Genomic DNA, 22,571 nt, shown 5'->3' on the forward strand with positions numbered 1-22,571 from the left:
ATCATGAGAAACTGAGAATACCTCATACCAGCGAAAATGATATTTGTTCGGGTTTCACGGTTCCGGTTCTGTTAAATACAAAGAACCAACCAGCGACATCACATAAGAATATGATAATAGTTTCAAAATGGTTTTCTCTTTGAAATTAAAACCTACAATTTGGCTATGGTGACAATGAATCAATTATAGAGGACAATGAAGAAGATGGAGGATGATAATGAGATTTAAAGTTTTAGCAAAAATAGGGTAGGGGTAGAATAGTTATTTTAAAATTTGTTTTTAGTTAAATAAATCAAAATGGGTAAATTTGCAATTTTTTTCAAAAAGAAAGGGGAAAAATGCAATTTAAGTTTTGGGTTGGGTAAATACGCAATAAGAGAAATTTATGAGGGTAAATATGCAATTGACCCTATAGTTAAATATGGCGGACTTGGCGGTCAATAACTGGGCCTAGGATGTTTACTCCCGATTCGGTCAACTTTGACAAAATTTGGTCCGAAAAGCTTCCAACAAGTCTTGTTGGATCGGCGGAAGAATTTTCACGGTCTTACAATTTAATTTTTGTGGTTTAGAAAAAAAAATCAAAAGCATACTTTTGTAATGATGAGGATACGTCCTGGGTCGGACCGAATACTTGATAAATATGAGGTCGGACCGTTAGCTCAAAGAAACTGGTCGGACCTAATATCCCCAATCGGAACGATTAACCCATAGGATCTTCCCTAACTAACTGGGGCTCACAGCTTTAACTACCTGACAGTGACTGGTCCGACCCTAACTAACTTGGCACGTCAGCACACCCAGAAGGTATAAATACCCCGTCAAGACTTCCATCAAAGGGTAATCGCTACTCTCTCTCTAAACTCTCCTCTCTCTCTCACTGACTTACCTCTCTTCCACAAATACTTATTCTCACGCCCGAGCTTGGTCGCAGAGAGCCCCCCCCCCTCCCTGTGACGAGGCTAACGGTGTGTTTCCTTTCTTGTGATCTTACAGGTCTCTGTCAAGGTCATCTAAAGCTCTAATCAACCCAGCTCGGACTAACTGATATATGCAAACACTTCATATTCTTGAAATGAAAAGAAAATGTTACAAGATCGGTTGTAATTTTCAAACCATAAACTGAGTTGTAAACCGTTAAAACGTCATAACCGAATTATGAATTGAACCGTGTAGATTTCAAACCGGCAAACTACTTTGTTTAGTTTGGATGATTCTATCAGTTTTGATGGGTTGAACACCCTTAACTCACCATTCATAAATATAAAACAAAAGTATGTGATCCGGGATGCACACTACTACAAAAGTAAGCATTACACGGTGTTTAATATTTGTTTTAGATGGGATTTATGTAATAACCCCGTCTTAAAATCAATAACTATATAAAATATTAAAAAATTATACTCAAACCGCGTCTTATACAAATTTAAGAACCTTTAGACGGGGTTATCACCAAACCGCGTCTTATATGTCAATAAAAAAACCCTTGGCGGGCTTTGTTCCCCCACCCGACCTCTCTTTTCCCAATCAAAATTTAAACATTCTTCCTAAACCTAATTTATCTCTCATTCTCTTCACACACACACATCACACACACAGATTCTAGAGAATCTTCTACAGCTCAACTCATATGTATGTAATTGAACTTCAATGTATAGCGGTGCAACTGACGTTGAAGGCCACAATGCATCGTTGGTGGCGTCTCAGAGGACTCCACGGCGTCTTCTATGCTGTTGGTTCGTAACCTCTGCCTACATCAGATCTGGTGCCAGTCTCGTCTCTCAAGTTGTCATGGGTATCGTTAATCGTTCCCCCCTAAATCTTGGTCATTTATTTAGTATGCATTCCAGATCTAGTATGCATTTTGTAAGTTATGTTGTGTAGTTTGTAATTAGTTGGTAATAATATAAATTGATGAATGTATTAGGTCTAGGGTTGTTGTTATTCAGTGTATTAGTGATAAGTTTGTATGATTAATGTGAATTGTAGTGATATTTAGGTGTGAGATTGGAGAATATTGTTACCTGGAGTGTAGCATGCCTGGTGTTGGTTAGATTAACTTCACATTATGAATTCAGGTAGTGAAACAATGCTAATTTATAATCTCAGGTAGTAATTTTCATTGATAATCATCAACTTTACCCAGTTTTGGACGTTTCTTGAAACTACGATGCGTGTAGGTGATTCCTCTTATACCTTTGATTTAGAACCGGATCACACATTACGAATCTTGTTTGGTATTTGAGATTTTGTGGCTGCACTGACCAATATAAGTTTAATTTTTGGCAAGATTTAGTCATGCACTCTACATGTTTGATGAAATGTCTCAGTGGGATCCTTTTTTTATATTGTTTCATGATCATTTCCCATTTACCATAAATTGCCGATAATGAAAATGTAAGGGCTACTTTATTTAGAATAAAGCTACAAATATTTTATTATGTTTTGATATTAGTATGATAATTCCCTATTCTATGTTCAATTTAACAAACTAGTGTTCGTTGTTTATTTGATGCTCTAACTAAGAAATATTTAATCATACATGTTTACGTTTGACATATTATAATGTATATGTTTGATAATTGTTATGATAGAGACCGTTTAAGCGGGTTAGACTCCAAGAAATATTAGACAGATGAGATATGCGTTAAATTTTGTTTTTTTATAGTCAGAAGGGCATTGGTTTAAATATTGATTCTTATTTATCATGAAAATATTATGATGATATATAATAAATGCACACATGTGAGTACAGTGGAATTGATAAAATGGCCTCTAATACCAGCTTGTTTTCAAAAGCATCAAATTCTAAAGATCAACTGGTTCATAGTGTCAGTTTTGCTTCTACAGCTATTAGGATCAAATAATTATGATGCCTGATTTGATTACCTGAACCTAATGTGAGCTTACCTTATTTATGATTAATCCATCAGTTGTGTTATATAATAGCTTAATTGGTCATCTGGCTTTGTGATAGGACATGTAAAGGCAACCTCCAACACAGAAGAAGCTAGAAGCCAAGGATCCTCCTAACTTCTCTATTGTATAAAGATCGCTGGACAAAATTATGAAATCAACCAAATTTCTTCCAATAGAACATTTGTACCGTATACTTTGTTGTTATTTTGACCCGAACCTAATTAGAAATAAAAACTTTCTGTACAGGGGCAATTTTTATTTTAAAGGTTTTAAGACTCTGGGTGGCTTGTGACAAATTGCATATTTAAATCACATTTTCTCGACATGTGCTCTTAATTCAATCTCAGGTATGAGTTTTCATCATTAATTTAATTAATGTCAACAATCTTCTTATATTCTATGAGTAAAGTTATTACTAAACTGAACTTTAGGTTATGGTAGTCTCAAGAGAGACCTTTTGTTTATTTTTACCTTTCTAAATTGCAGAATATGTGTGGGCAAACTCAATATAGGATAAATGTAATGTTTCAAGTTAGAATTACATAGTGCTTATGGAAACATCAAAGCGAGATTTGAAGTTGAAAAAATATAGTTGCTTGAAATACGAAAAGAAATTGAATAGGACTGTTAAAGAAAAAAGGCTGAGCTAGAAGCTATACGGAAAAAGGTTTGATAGTCAACAAGCAAACATTGAAGCTATGATGCGAATTATACATGACTTTGTTGAAGATGTTAAAAGCCAAACTTTTTTTTCTATTTGCTTTTAGTTACCATTGATGTTTGTTGTAACTTTTTATATTTACTTTCTTTAGATGTGGCACGACACAGAAGAGGCTACGGATAATGATATAGAGATTTTGTTGAAGACGTTGATGCTGAATTTTTTTCAAGAGTTAAGTATTCCGTTAGTTTAGCTTTATTTATAGATTTTAGAATTGTACGTAGCTTATGTATGAAATTTAATGTCGTTTGTTATACATTTAGCAATAAATTGTAATTTGACAGGTTTATTTCCGAATTGAATGTCTGTTGAGTTGATTGAAAAGGTTCGAAATGGTGTATATATTGGCTTGATTCGGATAGGATTGGAGTAGACACAAAACTGCAAAAAAAAAAAAAAAAAAAAAAAAAAAAAAAAAAAAAAACCTTCCAGCTTGCCTTTTAAGACGGTGTTAATCGTATTAATTTTAATAATTTTTTGAATATAAATTGGGTAAATTTTGGATCAAAAGACGGGGTTCATTTATTTAAAGACGGGGTTTAGTTTGAACACCGTCTAATAAGACATGATTTTAAACCAGTATACTTTAAGACGGTGTTGAAAACACCGTCTTAAAATCCATATCACCCCGTCTAAAGCTCTGTTTTGTAGTAGTGGCAGTTAGTAGAACCCTTGACTTTGTTCTCGTGGGGGCGGGGCATTTCCGTTGTTTGACCCTCATGTTTGTGACATTATTTGATTTTGATTAAAAATTAATACATTGCTAAGAGCATTCACATCCCTTAATCTATTATATTTTTTTATAAATACACTAAAAATCACTATAATCAATGGGGTGTGGGTTCATTTACAAAGACAAAGTTTTTAAACACCTAGAGTTGCGAGAGGAAGATATTGGGTTCAAATCCCACAGACGATAGGGATTAAAAGAAATTTGCCCTAAAAAACCGAATATTACTACATTTTTTCTCTCCTCCACTCAAAACCGTTTTAAAAAAATAAATAAATGGGGTAAACAGTGTCCCTAAATATATAGATGAACACTAACATTTTGTTTCTTATTTACCCATAACTACTTTGTATAATACTTTGTATAATACGGAGAACCCACTCACAAATATATGGTATAAGAGATGTGAATGCTCTTATAAAGTTATAGGTTACATTTCCTTACGTCACTGAATTGGTTCCCTCCCAAGTTCAAGGTCAAGTTCTAGTTGAATGCTCAAACAAAAGTTCAAATTGGTTAACTTCCGTACAACAAGTGTCGCCAATGATTGGTCATGAGCATGATCACCAAATGAGTGGTAGCTAGAATCTTGTCTCAGGTTTGTACCGAGCAGAGATGAATAATGTTTAAACAAAGGTCTAAGCAATAATAATCTTCACACGTACCAATGAGGTGGTGGTCTATTGTCAAAGGCAAAGCCTTTAAACACCTTGGGAGGGGGATGTCTTGGGTTCAAATCCCACAAACGACAGAGAATGACCGATTCGTTTTTGTTTGCTTGGACGATGAGATAGGTGAAGAACCGCTTTTCATGTAAGTCTCTAATGGCACGTAACTTGCAATATGAAGCCTATGACAAAATTGACATACATATCTTTACTCTTCCTGTTGTATTAGTCATACACTATTTAACATATATTGCCTACTAACAAGTATTGCCTCAACACAACAATAACAAACAACACAGGCTCCATAGATGTGGTCTTCTACAACGAAGCACCTAATGACATTGTCAAGATAAGTTGTCGTGACATGGTAATGGTTCATGGAAAAAGGAACCGAAAGGTGTAAACCGGATGAGATGGTTAAGGCGGTCGCTGCTTTTGATATCGCCAAGTACCTGGGATTCGAATCTGGTCCGGGGCATCTGTTTTTTTTCTTTCTTTTGTACACTTTGGGCCTAAATTTTCCACACCTCAAATTACATATGGAATGGGTTACCTTTATGTTTTACAAAATTTTAAATACACATGGTAATATACATATCAAATTAGTTATGTAGTGAAGAGTTTAAACGAGAAAGATTTTTTTTTAAGAAGAAAAAAGAAGAAATTTCAACCAATAAGAATGTTTTATTTTACTTCATTTAATATAAGTATTAAATGTAACTATAAGGGTACATTAGTAAATCTACACAGATCATTAATTTGTAGTTTTCCTCTCTAATAGCTAACTACATTAATTTTTTGTAACTTATCTTCAAAATATATATTTTTTCAAAAAAATAAAATAAAATAATTTAAAGTGTAGGATAAATTACGAGTTGTGTAGGATAAATTTCAACGTATAGGATGAATTTCGAAATATGTAGGATAACTTTTTACGTATGCAGGAAAAAAAGTTACTGTGGAGGATAATAGTCTTTATGACTAATTAGTTAGTCAAAATTGATAATAAATGAGATAAGTGAAAAAACTATTTAATGTTTTACAAAATTATCCTTTGTTCATTTTCTTCTCAATTAAATTTTCTTTTCAAATGAACCTTCCCTGTAATGGGATAATTTTATGTCTTGCAAAATTTTTAATTCTTTAACAAGTTTGTTGTCTTTTTGTCAATTCATGTGTTTGTTACACCACATCGTTAATCTCTTTTACCATGGTTTATGCGTTCTTTAGATAATGGCAAGTGGCACCGTCCTCCCTCCATATGCTTTCATTGCTTTCTAAATGAAGTCGTGAACGCCTGTGTTACAATAAAGCCGTAAACGCGCGCAATAACGCCTACAATGAAGTCGTAAACGCTCGTGTTACAATGAAATCGTAAACGCTTGTGTTACAATGAAGCCATAAACATGCCGCATCGCTCGCGGATGGGTTAACAATCTAGTTCTTTTTAAATGTACAACTCTAGTTATTTAATAAAAACATATTTTACCATTGATTTACCATAACTTTTTATTAATTAATTTCTAACTCATTTTGTTTTATTGAAATTGAGTTTTCTTTGATAACTTTCATTCATTAAAGGACTATTAAAGGACTGTTTGGTAATTTCTGAAGGATTGTTTGGTGACTTTTGAACGTGTAAGTGGTGAACCAGTAAGATGTATAACTATTAAATGCTAGTAAGATGTATAACTATTAAATGCTGAACTAGTAAGAGGTCTAGACGTCTGAACCATGAAGAGTCAGTATAATGTTTAACTATTCAGAGACAAATGTCTGACCAATTCAAATAAAAAGTCTTAACCATTCAAATTCAGTATGATACTTAACAATTCAGAGACAAATGTCTGAACCATTAAGATATTTGTAAACAGTCTAAACCATCAAGTACTAAACCAGTAAAAGTAAGATGTCTGAACAATTAAAAACACATTAATAGCTAAACTAACAATCCTATTTTTTTTCTTCGGTATCACTATGGTTTTTAATTGATTAAAACCACATTTCAGCACATCTATTTTTCATTGATTAAATTTTTCTATAAATTTCTTCGGTATAGCAAGTACCACTACCTCACATTGATTATTTAACTGGTGTTTAGGTGTGAAATTCCTATCTTTTCAATACAATAATATTATATAATCTATACTATATAATAAAATAAAATTACGAGAGCACATGGTAATTATTGAAGTTATATTTTATGTTGTCTCGCCTCTCTCCCATCCTTAATTATCTCATACTAAATTATAAATACTTATTTTTCTAATAAAAGATATTCATTATATATAAATATTAATAAATGATAAGACTAGAACAAACAACAAATTTAAATTCGTCATCTTTACTTTGAAACGAATTATTTGTTATATTATTCTTATAAAAATAATCTATTAACTCCATATATGTTATCTTATTCTTATAAATTCTCAAAGATATATAAAAATAATTTATTAACTTCATACAAAATTATCTTCAAATTATATAAATAAAATATTAATACATTCGATTTTTCATTATTCTCCACCGGCATTTTTTTAATTCCTCTCGTCCTCACTTATTTACATGACATATATTATTCCTGCATATTTTTATGTGTTTTTTTAGCTAAGAAACATCTAAATGAGCATGCATCTCATTATATATGCGTATTAAATTGGATTAGATATTGGTTGCTATAAAATATATCCATATAATAATAAATACAAATGGATCGTTTTGTCATATACTATAGTCAATATATATATTGTTATGAATGCATCATAATGTGGTGACTCTCTACATATGTAACCTCCATATGTTATGAATGCATCATAATGTGATAACTCTCCACATATGTAGCCTCCGTATATTTATTACCTTTGTATTAATGTTAAGTCTCTATAAATAGAGGTTTCATGTAATTGGTATTATACACTCAATGAATATAAGAATGAGTTCTTTTATTCTCTCTTTCTTACTTTCTATTCCGTGTTCTTTATGTTTATATATATGTACGTTGATTGCTAGTAGACCGTTGTTTCACAACACGTTATCAGCACGAATTGCTTTTGAAGGAAGATTGCATCACCATAAGATCTTAAGGTGTTTGGCTTGATGGTTAGTGTTGCCCCGAAGATAAATGTACCGTTTCTTGTTTCAAAGTTGGTTGTTATAAATAAGAATGAGTTATTAAATAGATTAAGCCATTTTACTAGGCTGGTCATTATGTGAGAAGCACGGTAAAAAATAAAAGATAAAGAAAACAATCATAACTTTATATTTTAAGGAGAATCATCGGTTACCATGTAACAACTTCTACACATTAGGAAACACAAGTTACTATGAAAAAATCAAAGTAGTACTCTAGCGCTATCATGGTGACTTTCTCTAGGGGTGGTTACTAATAAGTATCTCGTTTGCTTTTACCATGAACCGACCCTCGACGATATCTATAAAATCGTAACTCAAGATAATTCATATTCTAGAATAGTTCAGAGATTTATATTTATTATTGCCTAAAAGATCCTTAACAAGTCTATCCTAAAATGAGTAATTATTTTAATCCTTGTCAATGTTCTTTGCTCTTAGCGTATGTTCGTTTAATATCATTTGTTTTGTATTATGTAAAGCGATAGTTCTAACATACGATCCTGCTTGTGATTTTGTTGTGTTTATCCGTTTAATGGCCTTTAAAACAATTTTCCCCTTAGTATTGATTATTGTGAAATTAGAATAGCCTTTAAATTTAATGATTTTGCAATAGCATGGCTATGGAACCAAATTGAGGGTAGATGAAAGGCCCCCAAACCGGGCACCCTACAGTCGGGCCACATCACAGGGTACTATTTACAAATATAATAATTCTTTCAAAAAGTCGCAGCGGAAATTTGATTAAAACAGTACCAATTTCTTTGAAAATTAAAAACCATTATTTGATTAAAACATCACGAATGCCTGCCTTCCAGGTCACGAGTTATGCCATCCGTTTGCCAAGAGTGCTACCGACCCGAACTACATATCTGCGAACAAACTAACATACATGCAAAAGTCAGTTACGTTGAATGAGTTCTAACAGTTTAGTTTAAACATAAACGATACATCAAATCACATTAGTTTATTTTCAAAACACGGTATTTAAAAAATACCAACACCACTTTTAAAACAAGTTAACCCCTAAGCCACTTCGTACTACGCCAAAAGACCCACCATTCAAGGCTCACGACTCCCAACTCATACCCATAATCCCCCTCTATGGAACTGATTACCACTATTCTTCGTTATGTACTACCGTCCTATATACTCATCAAAGAACTAATCGTACAAGGGACACCTTAGTACAAACCACAACCACAGTAATTAAACATCATACCACAATTACACCACATACCCACCATTTCATCTAACGCAAACACAAAAAAAAACACATAAGGTGGGAATCTAACACATAATTAGGTCAAATCACTAAGAAGTGACCGTAGTTCATCTCATATTGCCGCACGTAACCTCCCTCTTTAGGTCAGGTTACTAAATTGCGCCATCATCGTCTCCTACATAAACCGTCGTTGCCACTAGGGCTACATCATTGTCACAAATTGTGACCATTAACTAAGCACCTTAAGGGTGCTTCTCGTGACCTGACGCCACCCCGAAGGTAACGCCGCCATCACAATAACCCGCATCTCGTGACCTGACGCCACCCCGAAGGTAATGCCGCCATCCAAATAACCCGCATCTTGTGACCTGATGCCACCCCGAAGGTAACGCCGCCATCACAAATAACCCGCATCTAGCACCTCAAGGATGCTAATTCACATAAAACACCTAGATAGACATATCTAGTTAAACGCACGTTAACTACCCGACAACTACCACATTCACGTTCCTGCTACCACTAGGTTCGGAACCTATGATAGAGTTACCAATTAAAGTTTATCGTGACACAGGTAGTGCTTTTAATATCGACATCTACCATGCCCCATATTTATACGACCTTGACATCACTAAATAAAACGTCATACGCCTACGCAAGACTAATAAAGCACGATTAATCACTACGTCGTATAAAAAAATATTCTTTGTAGAAAAATGTTTATAAAACATTTTTATCGGATAACTTGTTAATATATAAAAATCATGACACGTATGAAAACATGTGAAAAGCATGTATGCGAGCCCCGAAAACATTGGAGAAAAAGGGGATTAGAACTCACAGGTTGCAAAGCTTCCAAACCCGCAGACTAACCGTCTTAAACCGTGTCCTCAAAAAAGCATCAATAAAGCGCACGAACCGTTGAGAGCTAGAGAAACGACTGAAGGCGCGAATCTTAGTATACCTTCAGCAACCATTAACTTGACATGTTGGACTCATCCCATCAACACAATGCTTTCTTTTAAATGTGGTGCCATGCCATGCCATGCAAAATTAATTCTAATAGATCTTTCATGCTTCGGCCGTCAAAATTTATAATAAATTTCCTCAAATCACACCCATTTCAGTATAATAACTCTATTTCCCATGCATGCCAATTCTATCAGCCCATGCACCATGGTGCATGTATGTACTCGATGTAATTTATGATTATTTAACTATTGTTTTTAATTCATGCATGCTAATCATAATTCTCCTCCCACCCCATTTTGTATTCCATGAATAGCCACCATTTATACAGAACCCTCAAAATCAGAACACTAACCCCCATGTTATCACTTGCACACTCCATTAGAACCACCATGGATCCGTAACTTAATCACAATTCCACCAAAATCAACAAAGAACCAGCTACTAGATTCTTGTGTCAACATCATATTCATGAACTCTTATAAGTAATCTCCATTAACCACCTATGAACATAACCCGAAATATTAACCGCACGCCACTCCCGTCGTTGTCATCACCAAACTGACTGATGCCATCGTCGTCATTTACAGTCACCGTCATTGCTAATCACCTTCACCCAAACCACTGCCGAACACCTTCACCTTATCCAATGCCATCGCCATTGTCAACCGTCATTCGCCTTCACCGTCGTCGTAGTCGGTCACCATAGTCGAACCGCCACTTGGCAACCAAGACACCCTTGCCACCGTCACCCACCGTTGCTCACCATCGCAGAAGCCACCACCATCATCCACCCGTCACCATCATTACATCTCCTGACCACCGAACACATACCGGCCACCACGGAAACCGACACTACCGTACACAACCACCATCACCATCATAACTACAATCATAACCATCATCACCACCGTGATTCCACCACCCTTCTCTTTCTCCACGACCAAACACCACGTACCACCGTGCACCTCCACGGTTTTATCATCGCAAACTGAACCAAAGAGAGCCCCATACAAAGCTCGCAAAACAAACACAAGTAGGATAATTGGAACGAGAGGTTACCTTATGGTGCAATATAGAAGATCAACCGAGCCAATAAACATCCCCATCGCCATCCTCCTCATTCGATCTCTTTCTCTCTCGTTTTCTGATTCTAGCGGTTGCACACACCCTAGGTCGCATGACATAGGGTTTTGTATTATATACTTGACTTTAATTGAAATGTTTCACATAGGCCCCTCTTGAATCGTTTATGTGCGACTTGCTCCCAAAGTAATATTTTTTTAACGTGATTTACAACCGGGTTCCTTTGCTTTTAACCGAGTCATAAGCGCCATACTAGCTGGGCGACTTATTTAAATAAAATGCCTTTCGCGCCAGACTCATTGACAGCTCCGGGTATTCGGTTCGTCTGAAAAATTATATGACAATTTTTTTTGGGATGTTATAGTAGAAGTTCTATTTATAAATACATGGGAGTGTAAGATACTGTCTTTATAAATTTGGTGAAAAGCCAACGCTTAGAAAATAAGAATGCAATATGTAAAATAGCAAAATAACTCCAATCAATAATGAATTATGTAAATTATTGATGTTTATAATAATCACTGGTTGATCTATTAGTTGTGTTACTTTATAAAAAAAAATCTTTCATACAATTACTATACAAGCTTTAATGCAGTGTATTATTATTATTATAAAATATTGCTATAGTAAGTTTTGTAAATTGTTTGGTGTCTATAAAATTCAAATATTGGTTTAATGTTCTTAATTTCCATTAAATGTTATAAGAGAAACCATGTGTTATTTGCTAGTGATACCGACATCTCATACATCCATTAATTCATCAGCAGACGATTGGTCATGATACTTAACAACAGTATTGAATATTAACTATTATTATTGTTGTTGTCACTATTGATGTTTTATCTATATATGCTTATTCACTTGCATAGATTACTAATGTGTGTTAACTAGTTTAATATCAAAGTTTGTGAAGAAACCCAATATATTCATCATTATTCAATTTTTAATGATATTATTATAATAAATACTACTTGTTGGCTTATAAATACTATTGAATAGAAAAGTTGAACCAAAGTTGTGATTTGTTATCACTTTCATAAAATAGTATAAATATACTTAGATATGACACATGAAGTGTCATACTTCCTGAATCTCATTGTTAGTTTATAAAAGGTCATAAGATTTTAGACCATTAAATCTCATATGTCTCTGTCTTGTAACTAGATATATCTCAATTTATATTATATGGAAAGATGATTGTTTATAATGAAAAACTTGATAAAAGATTTCAAGTTGTCACATCTAAGATATGCTATTGAAGTAGCAATATCATTCAGGGAGTATGATAGTTTGAAATGATTTCATGCCCGTGGGACTGAGTAAAGGATGAACATCCATGAAATTTTTCAGATTCTATCTCATTCTTTAAAGTGAATATGATTACATATTGATCATTGTAAAGGTAGTGATCATGGAGAAAGTTCTAACGATGAGATCGACCATTTAGAATTGTAATGATGGTCATGTTAATGATGAGATGGACCACTAAAAGTGGCAAACTAAAGACTAGTTATATACCATCATGGTTGAACTTTAAAGTTACAAGACATTCTTCCATATCTGACATTTTGTATTACATAAGTGCAAGTAATACATATACGATTATAAACTAGAAGTTTATGGATAAAATTATATATATAGCTGACATGATCGGTTAGACCACACCGAGTCAATGATGATGTGAAACATAATGAAGAAAATGAAGATTCTTCAAGCTGATAATTAGCATGTAATGTTTACTCTCAAGGAAAATTATATATTTGCAAAATAAACGAGGGTGTGTATACCTAAATATTCTGGAAGTGATTAAAGGATATGCATATCCCAACATGATACCATTTAGTGTTTTAAATCGATGCATTATCTAAATGGTTATCAAATCCACAACCTGAAGTTTGTGTGATTATGACTTAGCTAATGTGATAGCAAACATATTAATCCAGATTGGTATATTTATTTTGGTAATAATGGTGAATTCAATTCCCAAGTTATTAATGATTATTGGAATAAATGTTGAACTTCATATAGCTTATCTTTATACAAGAATTGCTTTGTTGAGACGATCACTAAACACTCACAATTGATTGCAAAGCCAATGATCATAAGAGCATTAGTTCATATTTGTATTTGGGTACATGTAATTTTACATGTACAACATTAATTCACATCAAGCCAATATGTCATCATACTTCCCTCATTATAGTTGGTTTTTGGTCAGGAACCAAATACATCCCTTCTAAGATTTTGGTTGTGCGGTATATATAATATTGATCCACCATTAGCACAATGTTGGGACCTCTAAAAGGGTTGAGAATATATGTTGGGTAAAAAATAATTATCTATGATTAAATACTTAAAGCCACTGGGAGAGATTTGCTTACAGCTCATTGGGTTTCACTTTAGTGAATGAATGTTCCCAACATTAGGGGGAGATAACAAGCAGTTGGAAAGAGAAAATTGGAATGAATTATCATGTCATCTTGATCCTCATAGTATAAACGGTGAACCAGAAGTTCAAAGGATAATTCATTTACCAATATTAAAGAACAAATTACCAGACAAGTTCACTGACCAAAATAGAGTGACTAAGTAAGTCACATAATCAACTGCTTATGCTCCAGTCATATTTGTGTCCCAAGAGGACAACCACATATTTTGTAATGAGTCTATTGCATGCCTAAAGCATGGTAGACTAGTTGATTCCAATAATAAAATTCCTCGAAAATTGGAGTAAGTAATTAAGATGGTCAAGTCAAGGTTATAGTAATAAGATCTCCTGAAGAGACAGTAGACATGATGGTTCAAGAAGAACCTCAGGTACCTGAAAATAAAGAGATCTCGATAAGCTGTATCATGTCTAAGATATGTATGGAATCGAAACAAAATCGACGTCGTTATACTTTTGTATATAATATAGCGCTTGAAATGATGAAATGACGAGGATCAAGATTTAAGATCTGCCTATGAATGAAAATACATAAATGATTGGCCAAAATGGAAAGACGTAAAGTATGGCAGATTCAAATTCTCTAATGAAATGGAAAGTTTTCGGACCAACAGTCCATACAACTGAATTTGCAAAGTATGTTGGATATTGAAGGGGTAAGGTCCCAAAAATCCCACAAAGAGATAGGGACCATACCACCAACCGGTCTTTCAGCCCTTCTAAACCTTGCGCGGCCGCGCATTGGTCTTACAGAAGGAAGAAAGAAACTAACAAACAATAGTCGCGCGCCCAAGGGGAAACCTGAACCCTTGCGCCATCTTCCAAAAGCAAGGGTCAAAATCCTGAAACCAAAACGTCCGCCCTAAATATCCAGACTTGGATGTTATTTTACCCAGACTTGGGATCTATCCAACTATGTGTGCACACGGTAAAGTGCCACACCAGATTACAGCAGTAATCTTCTAGAAGAAATATGATCGTGCACCACCCAGACGGTTGTAACCGCCTGGACACGTGTCATCATCACAAACATCCCTGAAACCACCACGATAGCATGTAATTGGAGAATGATCTCCACTCAAACCACTTTCCACGTGGCAAATCCCCAACCGTAGATCAAGTCGTGATCCGTGTGCACTCACGTCGGATCAAAGCAACTTAATGAAAAGTTAAAAGACTTAACGGAAGGAAAGATAACCGCTACGGTGTTAGCATCTTCCGTTATCTTTTCAATAACAGATTTTCCCTCCAAAAACTCTCGGTTATAAATAGGAGAACTTTGCAGGTATGAACTCAGATCCAATTTCACTACTCAATTACCTTTATCTTCTCCATACAAATACTTATTCTCACACCGGAGTCAGGTCAAGGAGAGAACCCTCTTCTCCCCTTGGCGAGGCTAACGGTGCTCTGTTTTGCAGAATAGCCGGAGAAGTAGTCTGACCACCACTGAGCCAATTGAGAGAGAACTAACCTTTTATGCGGATTCAAACCCCCTGGTACAACTGATTCCGATCCGTTGAACCAGTGTTTCTTCATTGGCGCCCACCGTTTTCTCAGTTTTTCTAGTTCCTATCTCGTTTCGGTTCAGTTCATCTCATTTTTCTGTTTTTCCGTATGGTAGAAAATTCATCTTCTCACCGACGATCCGGTCCTCGACCAAATGTCGGAAACAATTTACCAGTCGAAGGGATAGTAGAAGAGGCCTCAGACGATAATGAGGTTCAATCTAATGGAGCAAATAACCCTGTTACTCCAGGGGTATTTCCCATAAATCCCGCCCAATCAATTCTACCACTGGGGGAAACCCCGATATCATGGTATGTCCGGTCACAAGGAGCATTAAATGCAGTGTATACACAATTGTGTGCTCAAACCGCTCCCGTAACACAATCACGAAGGCCGGGATCAAGAGCTCATGCTTCCCAACGAGAAGAATCAACAAATGATGGAACGAACAGCTATCAGAGACAACACCATGAGTCACAGCATCGTCAAAGGCAATCAGTTCATGATAGGTTGGGATCTCCTTGGGATGCCCACACTGATGAATCTGACCAAACGTATCGTTTGAGTGCAAACACCAGCGTATTCAACAGGCTGCACCCAAACTCTAACAAATCCAGGCCTCGAGCGGTGTACAACCCTGAGGCAGAACATAATTACGACTTAGTTTACCGTCCTGCAGAAGCAGCGGAAAACTCGAAGTTTATACTGGAAATAGCTCTGGCTCCGTTAGAGAGGGCAAAATTACCATCTAACGTCGGCAAATTCAATGGGTTAACTGATCCCGACGATCATTTGAGGGTCTTCACCAGCGCAGGATTGGTCGGCGGGTGGACTCTTCCGCTATGGTGTCACTTGTTTATTCAAACATTAACGGAGCCAGCGCGAATCTGGTTTGATAATCTACCAACCGGGCAAATAGAGTCATGGAAAGACCTGCGCCAAAAATTCTTAACACACTTCAGCCAGCAAAGGCGCTCCATGCGGGATACATCTGATGTCATGAACATATGGCGTCGAGATGATGAGAGTTTGGAAGATTTTATAACCAGGTATAATAAGGAAGTATTGGAGATCGGTGGTGTCCACGAACAGTTAATCCGCGCTCAGTTCAAGTATGCGGTCAGATGTGATGATATGGTCAAAGTCTTGTCCGGGACAGAAGGCCTCCCCAAGAGTTAGGAAAAGATAATGGCGGCGGCTAAAGTTTACGCACAAACAGAGAAAAACCTTACAACAAACAGACCGCCACCACCACACAGCAGGCCCACAGATTTAAGCGCAACAGGCGAACGAAGATTCAAGAAATCATGGCGCGAGTCATCTGGAAGCCGCTCCTCTGAAGATGCTCGCGCAACAATTAACAAACTCTCTGCTCAAAGAGATAACAAGCATGAAAACAGGGAGAGGCAGTGGACCCCACTAACAAAGACCCCGTGATGCGTGGTTGTAAACCGGTGCTTGTTATTGTTTAACTTAACGTTTTTACGTAAGTTTTAGTTTCGAATAGCCTACTTTTAATCAAGAATGTGTTTTGCAGGTCTGATGGAGTTTAAGGAGCTTTTCGAGAGCTTTACAGGTCGCCGGATCGAAAACCGGAGCACTGGGACGCGTCACGGGTCAACCGGGAGTGTCGGGAGCGAAAAACAGAAATCTCGCAAACGAGAGCCCGTCGCCGACGGGGTCCAGACCGTCGGCGACGCCCCCTAGACAAGCCCGTAAGCACTTGTTGGCCGTATCCAGGTGTTTAGGCCGTCGGAGCAGGAGACAAAACTAAGTCCCGTCGCCGACGGGTTGAGGCTCGTCGGCGACGTGTCAAAAACAGCAACGCGTAATTTTGAGTTGTGGGGGTTAATCTCGAATTTTATTGGCTCTCACTCATTGATTTCGGGAGTTACACTCATTTTGGAGTTTGAAAACCATTGTTGGAGCCATTATCACCCATCTACCACGTACCATTCAACTTCTTCATCCTTCAACAACCGAATCATCATCAAGAATCACCATCAATCATCCCCAATTCCTCCATTAAACCCTAATTCACCATTCCATCATCATCATCATCATCTCTACAACCACCAATCATCAAACCCTAGTTCATCGAATCACTCACCATTTTCCACCATCACCATCCATCACTAACCTTCATCATTCTCCATCCAAGCAAGCTTCAAGATGAATCCTTCCGCGTTCCAAACATCCGGTGATCAAGCTTCTTCAACCATGAGCGGCTAATCATCTCGGTTTCACCCCGGTGTAGGTAGTTGTTAATTCTAGGGTTTCGAATTGTTCTTGTTTTAACTTAGTGACAATTTGTATTTGATTTTTGAAACTCTTGATAATAGTGTTACATTTGTTGCGAATTCGTGAATTGTCGAGCGATGTTAAAAGTTATGACTTCACGAAACGGTGATATGTAATTGTGCATTATCATTGTTAGGATTTACTTGTGTTGATTACAAAGTGTCTTTTTGTCCGTTCTTCGGGGCGTTGATAGTTAGTAGCACCTAAGTCACGGTACACTAAATCCGTTAATCAAATGCAATTGAGTTGAAACTAGAACTTGTAGAAATCCTAGGTTAATAATTACCGAAACCGGGTGTGATTCCTTTTTATTATTATTGTTCTAAATATCCAAAATTCGTGCAATCGTTAAGTAGTAGTTGTCAAGTAAGTAATTCAATTTCAGTAATCCAATTTCACATCTTTCAATTAAACGAAAACCCAAAAATATTTCAGCAAGCTTCATAATTGTGACAATTGTTTATAATTCATTCGAATCCATACACAAACCACATACTCTTCGTGGATCGACCCCTTACTACCACTAACACATTGTTAAGGGTAATTTGGGCTTATAAATATTATCTTTGACCGGAGCGCGACACTCCGATCAAATTTTGGCGCCGTTGCCCGGGAGTGCGTGCGCTTTGTGTTTGGATATTGTTTGAATTTTTGTGATTAGCTGTTTAATTTGTTTAGCTTTCTTTTTGTACTTGTCTTTTTCCTTGTTACGCGGGGTGTGTTACTTGTGCAGGTTACAGGTAGTGCATGCGTACACGAAATTCCGGGAGGACTTCACCTTTAGTCTACGAACCGGAAATTGAAAGACTTGCAAGAAGGAACCTAGCAAGCCGGTTAGAAGTAACTCTTGCTTCTAATCAAACCAACCAAACACCACCACTCACACCGACCATTGAAACCGATTCAATGGCAAACCACAACTCCAACCAAGACTTTAACCAAAACCTCAATCCAAATCAATTCCAATCCCGAGGAACTTTTTATCCCGCTCAAAACACCCAACCTATACCTCAAGAACAACCGGGTGGTAACAACAATGCAAGACCACCCACTCCACCTTTCCGAAACCAAAATACCAACAACACCCAACGAACACCTCAACAACAACAACAAACCCTTCACCGACAAGCATCGTTACCTATCAACCTTGATGATCGGAATGTCAACTCCGATCATAGAGGTAACCGTGATCGCGGCAATCCCGCAAATGAAGACCCGTTTTTCAACGTTGACGATTTAAGGAATGCAATCCCCGATGATGAACCGTATAGTGTTCCCGGTTATCAATCGCCGGAACACGTAAGCATTCATACGGAAAATTCGGACGATGGGGGGTATTACGATGATCGGGCTAATGATGATGAAGATTGGGGCTACGTGAGTAGGGGAAACGTCTACAACGCTAGAAGGTATGACGATGAGGAATTTGGTTACCAAAACGCCAATTATGTTGGGGACGACGAATACGGTTACGGAGGTGGAAGAAACGATGGTTATGGGAACAACCGTCAACCACGAAACAATAACCAACGGAACCGGAATGATGGGTTTTACAACAACAATAACAACAACAACAATGCAAACCCTAACCGAATTCCTCGTTTCGTGGGAGGTGGTAACCCAAGGGATAATCGAAGGGGGGATCAAAGAGATGAAAGAAGGGATAATCGAAGACCGGTCGATCAAGAAGTTAATGGTCCACAACGTTGTCAACAACCTCCACGGGGAGTAAATGACCGTTTCCGCCTGATAGTGACCGAGAATAATTCTCCGATAGTATGCGAAAGGAGGATGTTTGATTGTAAACCGCATTACATCAACATACTTCCTCACTTCAATGGGAGGTCCAATGATGAGCCGTACACACATTTAACGGAGTTCTCTTCCATTTGTGATACTATTGGGGGGCATAATTTCGCACTAGAAGAAGTGAAGCTTCGGTTATTTCAATTTTCGTTGAAAGACAAGGCAAAACAGTGGTTCCTTACACTTCCGGCCAATAGTATTCGAACTTGGGAACAAATGCAACAAGCATTTTTGGATGAATACTATTCTATGGCAAAGACCGACGATGCGAGAGATGAAATTCGGTCGTTTCGTCAACTTTCAAGTGAGCCTTTACATGAAGCATTTACCCGATTCAAAGAGCTAATGAGGAGATGCCCACATCACCAAATAGAAAAATGGGAGTTGGTGAAATTCTTTGTACGGGGTTTGGATGATGCAACTTGGAATCGTCTCGAGACAACAAGCAATGGTACACTCTTGAGCAATCATGAGGATGATGATTGGGAATTTTTGGAAAGGATGAGCAAACGATCCAAGGAAAAAGAATCGGCCGATAGAGCAAAAAGACATCCAGTTTCCCGGTCACTTCCCGATCTCGATTCCAAAGACCGGATTTCCACCTTAGAATGGGAAATAGCTCAACTGAAAAAGAAGAAAGAGGTAAATGCGGTTCAGTTTGCGGTTTGTGAAGAATGTGGAGATATTGGGCATGCGACCGAGCAATGCTCAATGGGGTCGAGTGGTTACACCGAAGAAGTCAATCAAGTGTATGGAGATAGAAAACAGTATGACATGAACTCCAACACTTACCATCCGGGTTTGAGAAATCACCCCAACTTTCGGTATGGCAATGCTTCAAATCAAATGAACCCGAATTTCCAATCGGGTAATCAAGGAGGAAGTGGGTCATCATACCAAAACCGTCAAGGTGGTAACCAAGGAGGTTACCAACGAAATTACAACCAAGGGTACCAAGGTGGGTACCAAAAGAATTACAATAATCAAGGCGGTAACGGGAATGGGTCGAACAATCAAACCGGTGGTGATGACTTGAGTGCCAAGATGGATGCTTTGCTAAACATGCAAAAGGAGACTCACAGTGATGTTAAAGAGATAAAGAAGGCAAACGAGATTCGAGACAAAGCACACGAGGCATTGGCGAAACAAGTGGGTCAACTAGCGGAAGAAGTGGCCCAAATAAAGGGAAGCATGGGGAAACTTCCAAGTGACACTACAGTGAACCCGAAGCATCAAGGTTCTAGCACAAGCAACGTGAGGAATGCACGCATTAGCGCGGTAAGTATTCTTTTAAATGATGAACTTTGTAGTGTTGAAAGCATTCCACCACCACAATTCGTTGATGGTGTAGTGGAAGATATAAGTGATGAGCCAGAAAATGAAAATAAACAAGAAACGATCTCACAAAGTACACTTGAAAATGTAACTAAAAATGTTTTTTGTGAAAATTGTTTAAATCAACTTAACCCGCTTAATACATCGAAAATTGAAGAACGGTGCCCACCAAAGGACGAGGGGTGGGAAAATTTTAAGCAAGCTAAAATTAATTTACCGTTACTAGATGACATTAAAAAGGTTCCGACTCATGTGGAATGCTTAAAGGAGTTAAGCATCGAAAAACGGCACAACAAATTACCCAAACTCGTTGATTTGATATCTCATGTGAGTGCCGTTTTATCGAGTGCCCTTCCCCCAAAAGCTCAAGATCCGGGAGATCCTCTTATTCCAATTCAAATTGGAACATTTAAAATTGAGAGGGCGCTCCTAGATCTTGGAGCTTGTGTGAGCATCTTGCCCGGGAGTTTGTATGACCAATATGATTTTGGTCCATTAAAAAATTTTGATACTCCCGTGGTATTGGCTGATCAGACTCCCACGTATCCAAGGGGGATGGTGGAGGATGTGATTGTTAAGGTGGATGATTGCTACTACCCAGTTGACTTTTTGGTAGTAGACTATGTTGCGTGTGTTGGGGACACCCAACCGATAGTCATACTGGGTAGGCCGTTCCTTGCAACTGCTAATGCCATAATAAATTGTGCAACGGGAACGGTAAGGATGAAGTTTGGGGACCGGGAATTAAATTTAAATGTTTTTCCAAAATTTACTAACCCACTCGGTGAGGATAAGTGTCCTAAAAAGGACATGAATCCAAACAAAAAGGTTTGTGCTATGGTTGGTAGGTTTGGAGAAACAAAGAAGAAGACAGTCAAGAAGAAGAAGAAAGCAAGGAAGTCACCTCTAGAAAAGAAAAAGGAAGAGGAGGTGAGGAAGTTTGGACCGTTTGGCAACAAATGGTACGAATCACCGGTGGGTGATTTTGAGGAGCTCGTGGACGTCAAGCATGCCATTCGACCACCATGAGGTGGTAAGTTAATTGTTGTTGTATATTTTATTTCGCATTTCGTTTTAGTTGTTATTCGTAGTTTAGTTAGTATTGTTGTTGTTGTATAATTTGTTATTTTGTTTTAGTAGATAAATGAACGTTGTGGGTGTGTTCCCTATATAACCCTCACGAGACCTACTCTTCCTCCCAAGCTATTGGCGGGTTTAAAAGGGCTTGTTGCATGAGCTAAATGCAACCGTGATTCCTACGAAAGTGAGTTAGGTTTGTTGTTGTTGTAATTTATTTTTCCATAAAAATCAAGGTAATTTAACACATGACTTGGTAATGCTTTTATAAAAACGGTAGAACTAAACCCCTAACAAATTTCAATGGTTGTGAGAAGCATGCTTCTACACAAGGGTTAGAATTTGTAGGTATATGATGTTCGAGAGACAACCGGTTTTATGAAGAGAAGAAGAAGACATGGGCATCAAGCGACAAAAATCAGGTGCATGCGTTTCCTTTTTACTTTGATTGATAGTTTAGAATAAGTGGATTGTAAGGTGTATTTTAATTTCCGGGGTGAAAAGTTGGGAAGGTTAGTCGTGTCACATCCCTTGTGCAGTGCTAAAACTCTAGTTCTTACACATTGAGGACAATATGTACTTCAAGTGTGGGGATGGGGGAGTAGTAGAAATTTTTCAATTTTGACCCGTTCATTTAAACACTACACATTGAG

General features: G+C 37.2%; 2 protein-coding genes and 1 long non-coding RNA gene across 3 annotated transcripts; all 3 read left to right on the forward strand.

Moving 5' to 3' along the window:
• The first annotated feature begins 1,521 nt into the window (after positions 1–1,521).
• Positions 1,522–3,905, forward strand: LOC118487633. Its single transcript, XR_004882248.1, has 3 exons — positions 1,522–1,795; positions 2,978–3,266; positions 3,732–3,905. It is a non-coding gene; the product is annotated as an uncharacterized LOC118487633 (long non-coding RNA).
• Positions 3,906–15,507: 11,602 nt separating this feature from the next.
• On the forward strand, positions 15,508–16,578 carry LOC110913787. The gene has a single exon (XM_022158607.1). The coding sequence runs from the start codon at positions 15,508–15,510 to the stop codon at positions 16,576–16,578; it is 1,071 nt and encodes a 356-aa protein (XP_022014299.1).
• A 3,972-nt stretch (positions 16,579–20,550) lies between these two features.
• Positions 20,551–21,870, forward strand: LOC110913788. Its single transcript, XM_022158608.1, has 2 exons — positions 20,551–20,914; positions 20,999–21,870. The coding sequence occupies exons 1-2, from the start codon at positions 20,551–20,553 to the stop codon at positions 21,868–21,870; spliced, it is 1,236 nt and encodes a 411-aa protein (XP_022014300.1).
• Positions 21,871–22,571: the final 701 nt, after the last annotated feature.

Source organism: Helianthus annuus, chromosome 15 (genome assembly GCF_002127325.2).
Source record: "Helianthus annuus cultivar XRQ/B chromosome 15, HanXRQr2.0-SUNRISE, whole genome shotgun sequence".
Classification (NCBI taxonomy): Eukaryota; Viridiplantae; Streptophyta; class Magnoliopsida; order Asterales; family Asteraceae; genus Helianthus; species Helianthus annuus.

Coding starts and splice junctions, on each gene's coding strand:
- LOC110913787 (XM_022158607.1), top strand. CDS start 15,508: ATGGTAGAAAATTCATCTTCTCACCGACGATCCGGTCCTCGACCAAAT.
- LOC110913788 (XM_022158608.1), top strand. CDS start 20,551: ATGGATGCTTTGCTAAACATGCAAAAGGAGACTCACAGTGATGTTAAA. Junction 20,915..20,998: donor ACAAGAAACGATCTCACAAA/GTACACTTGAAA, acceptor CGAAAATTGAAG/AACGGTGCCCACCAAAGGAC.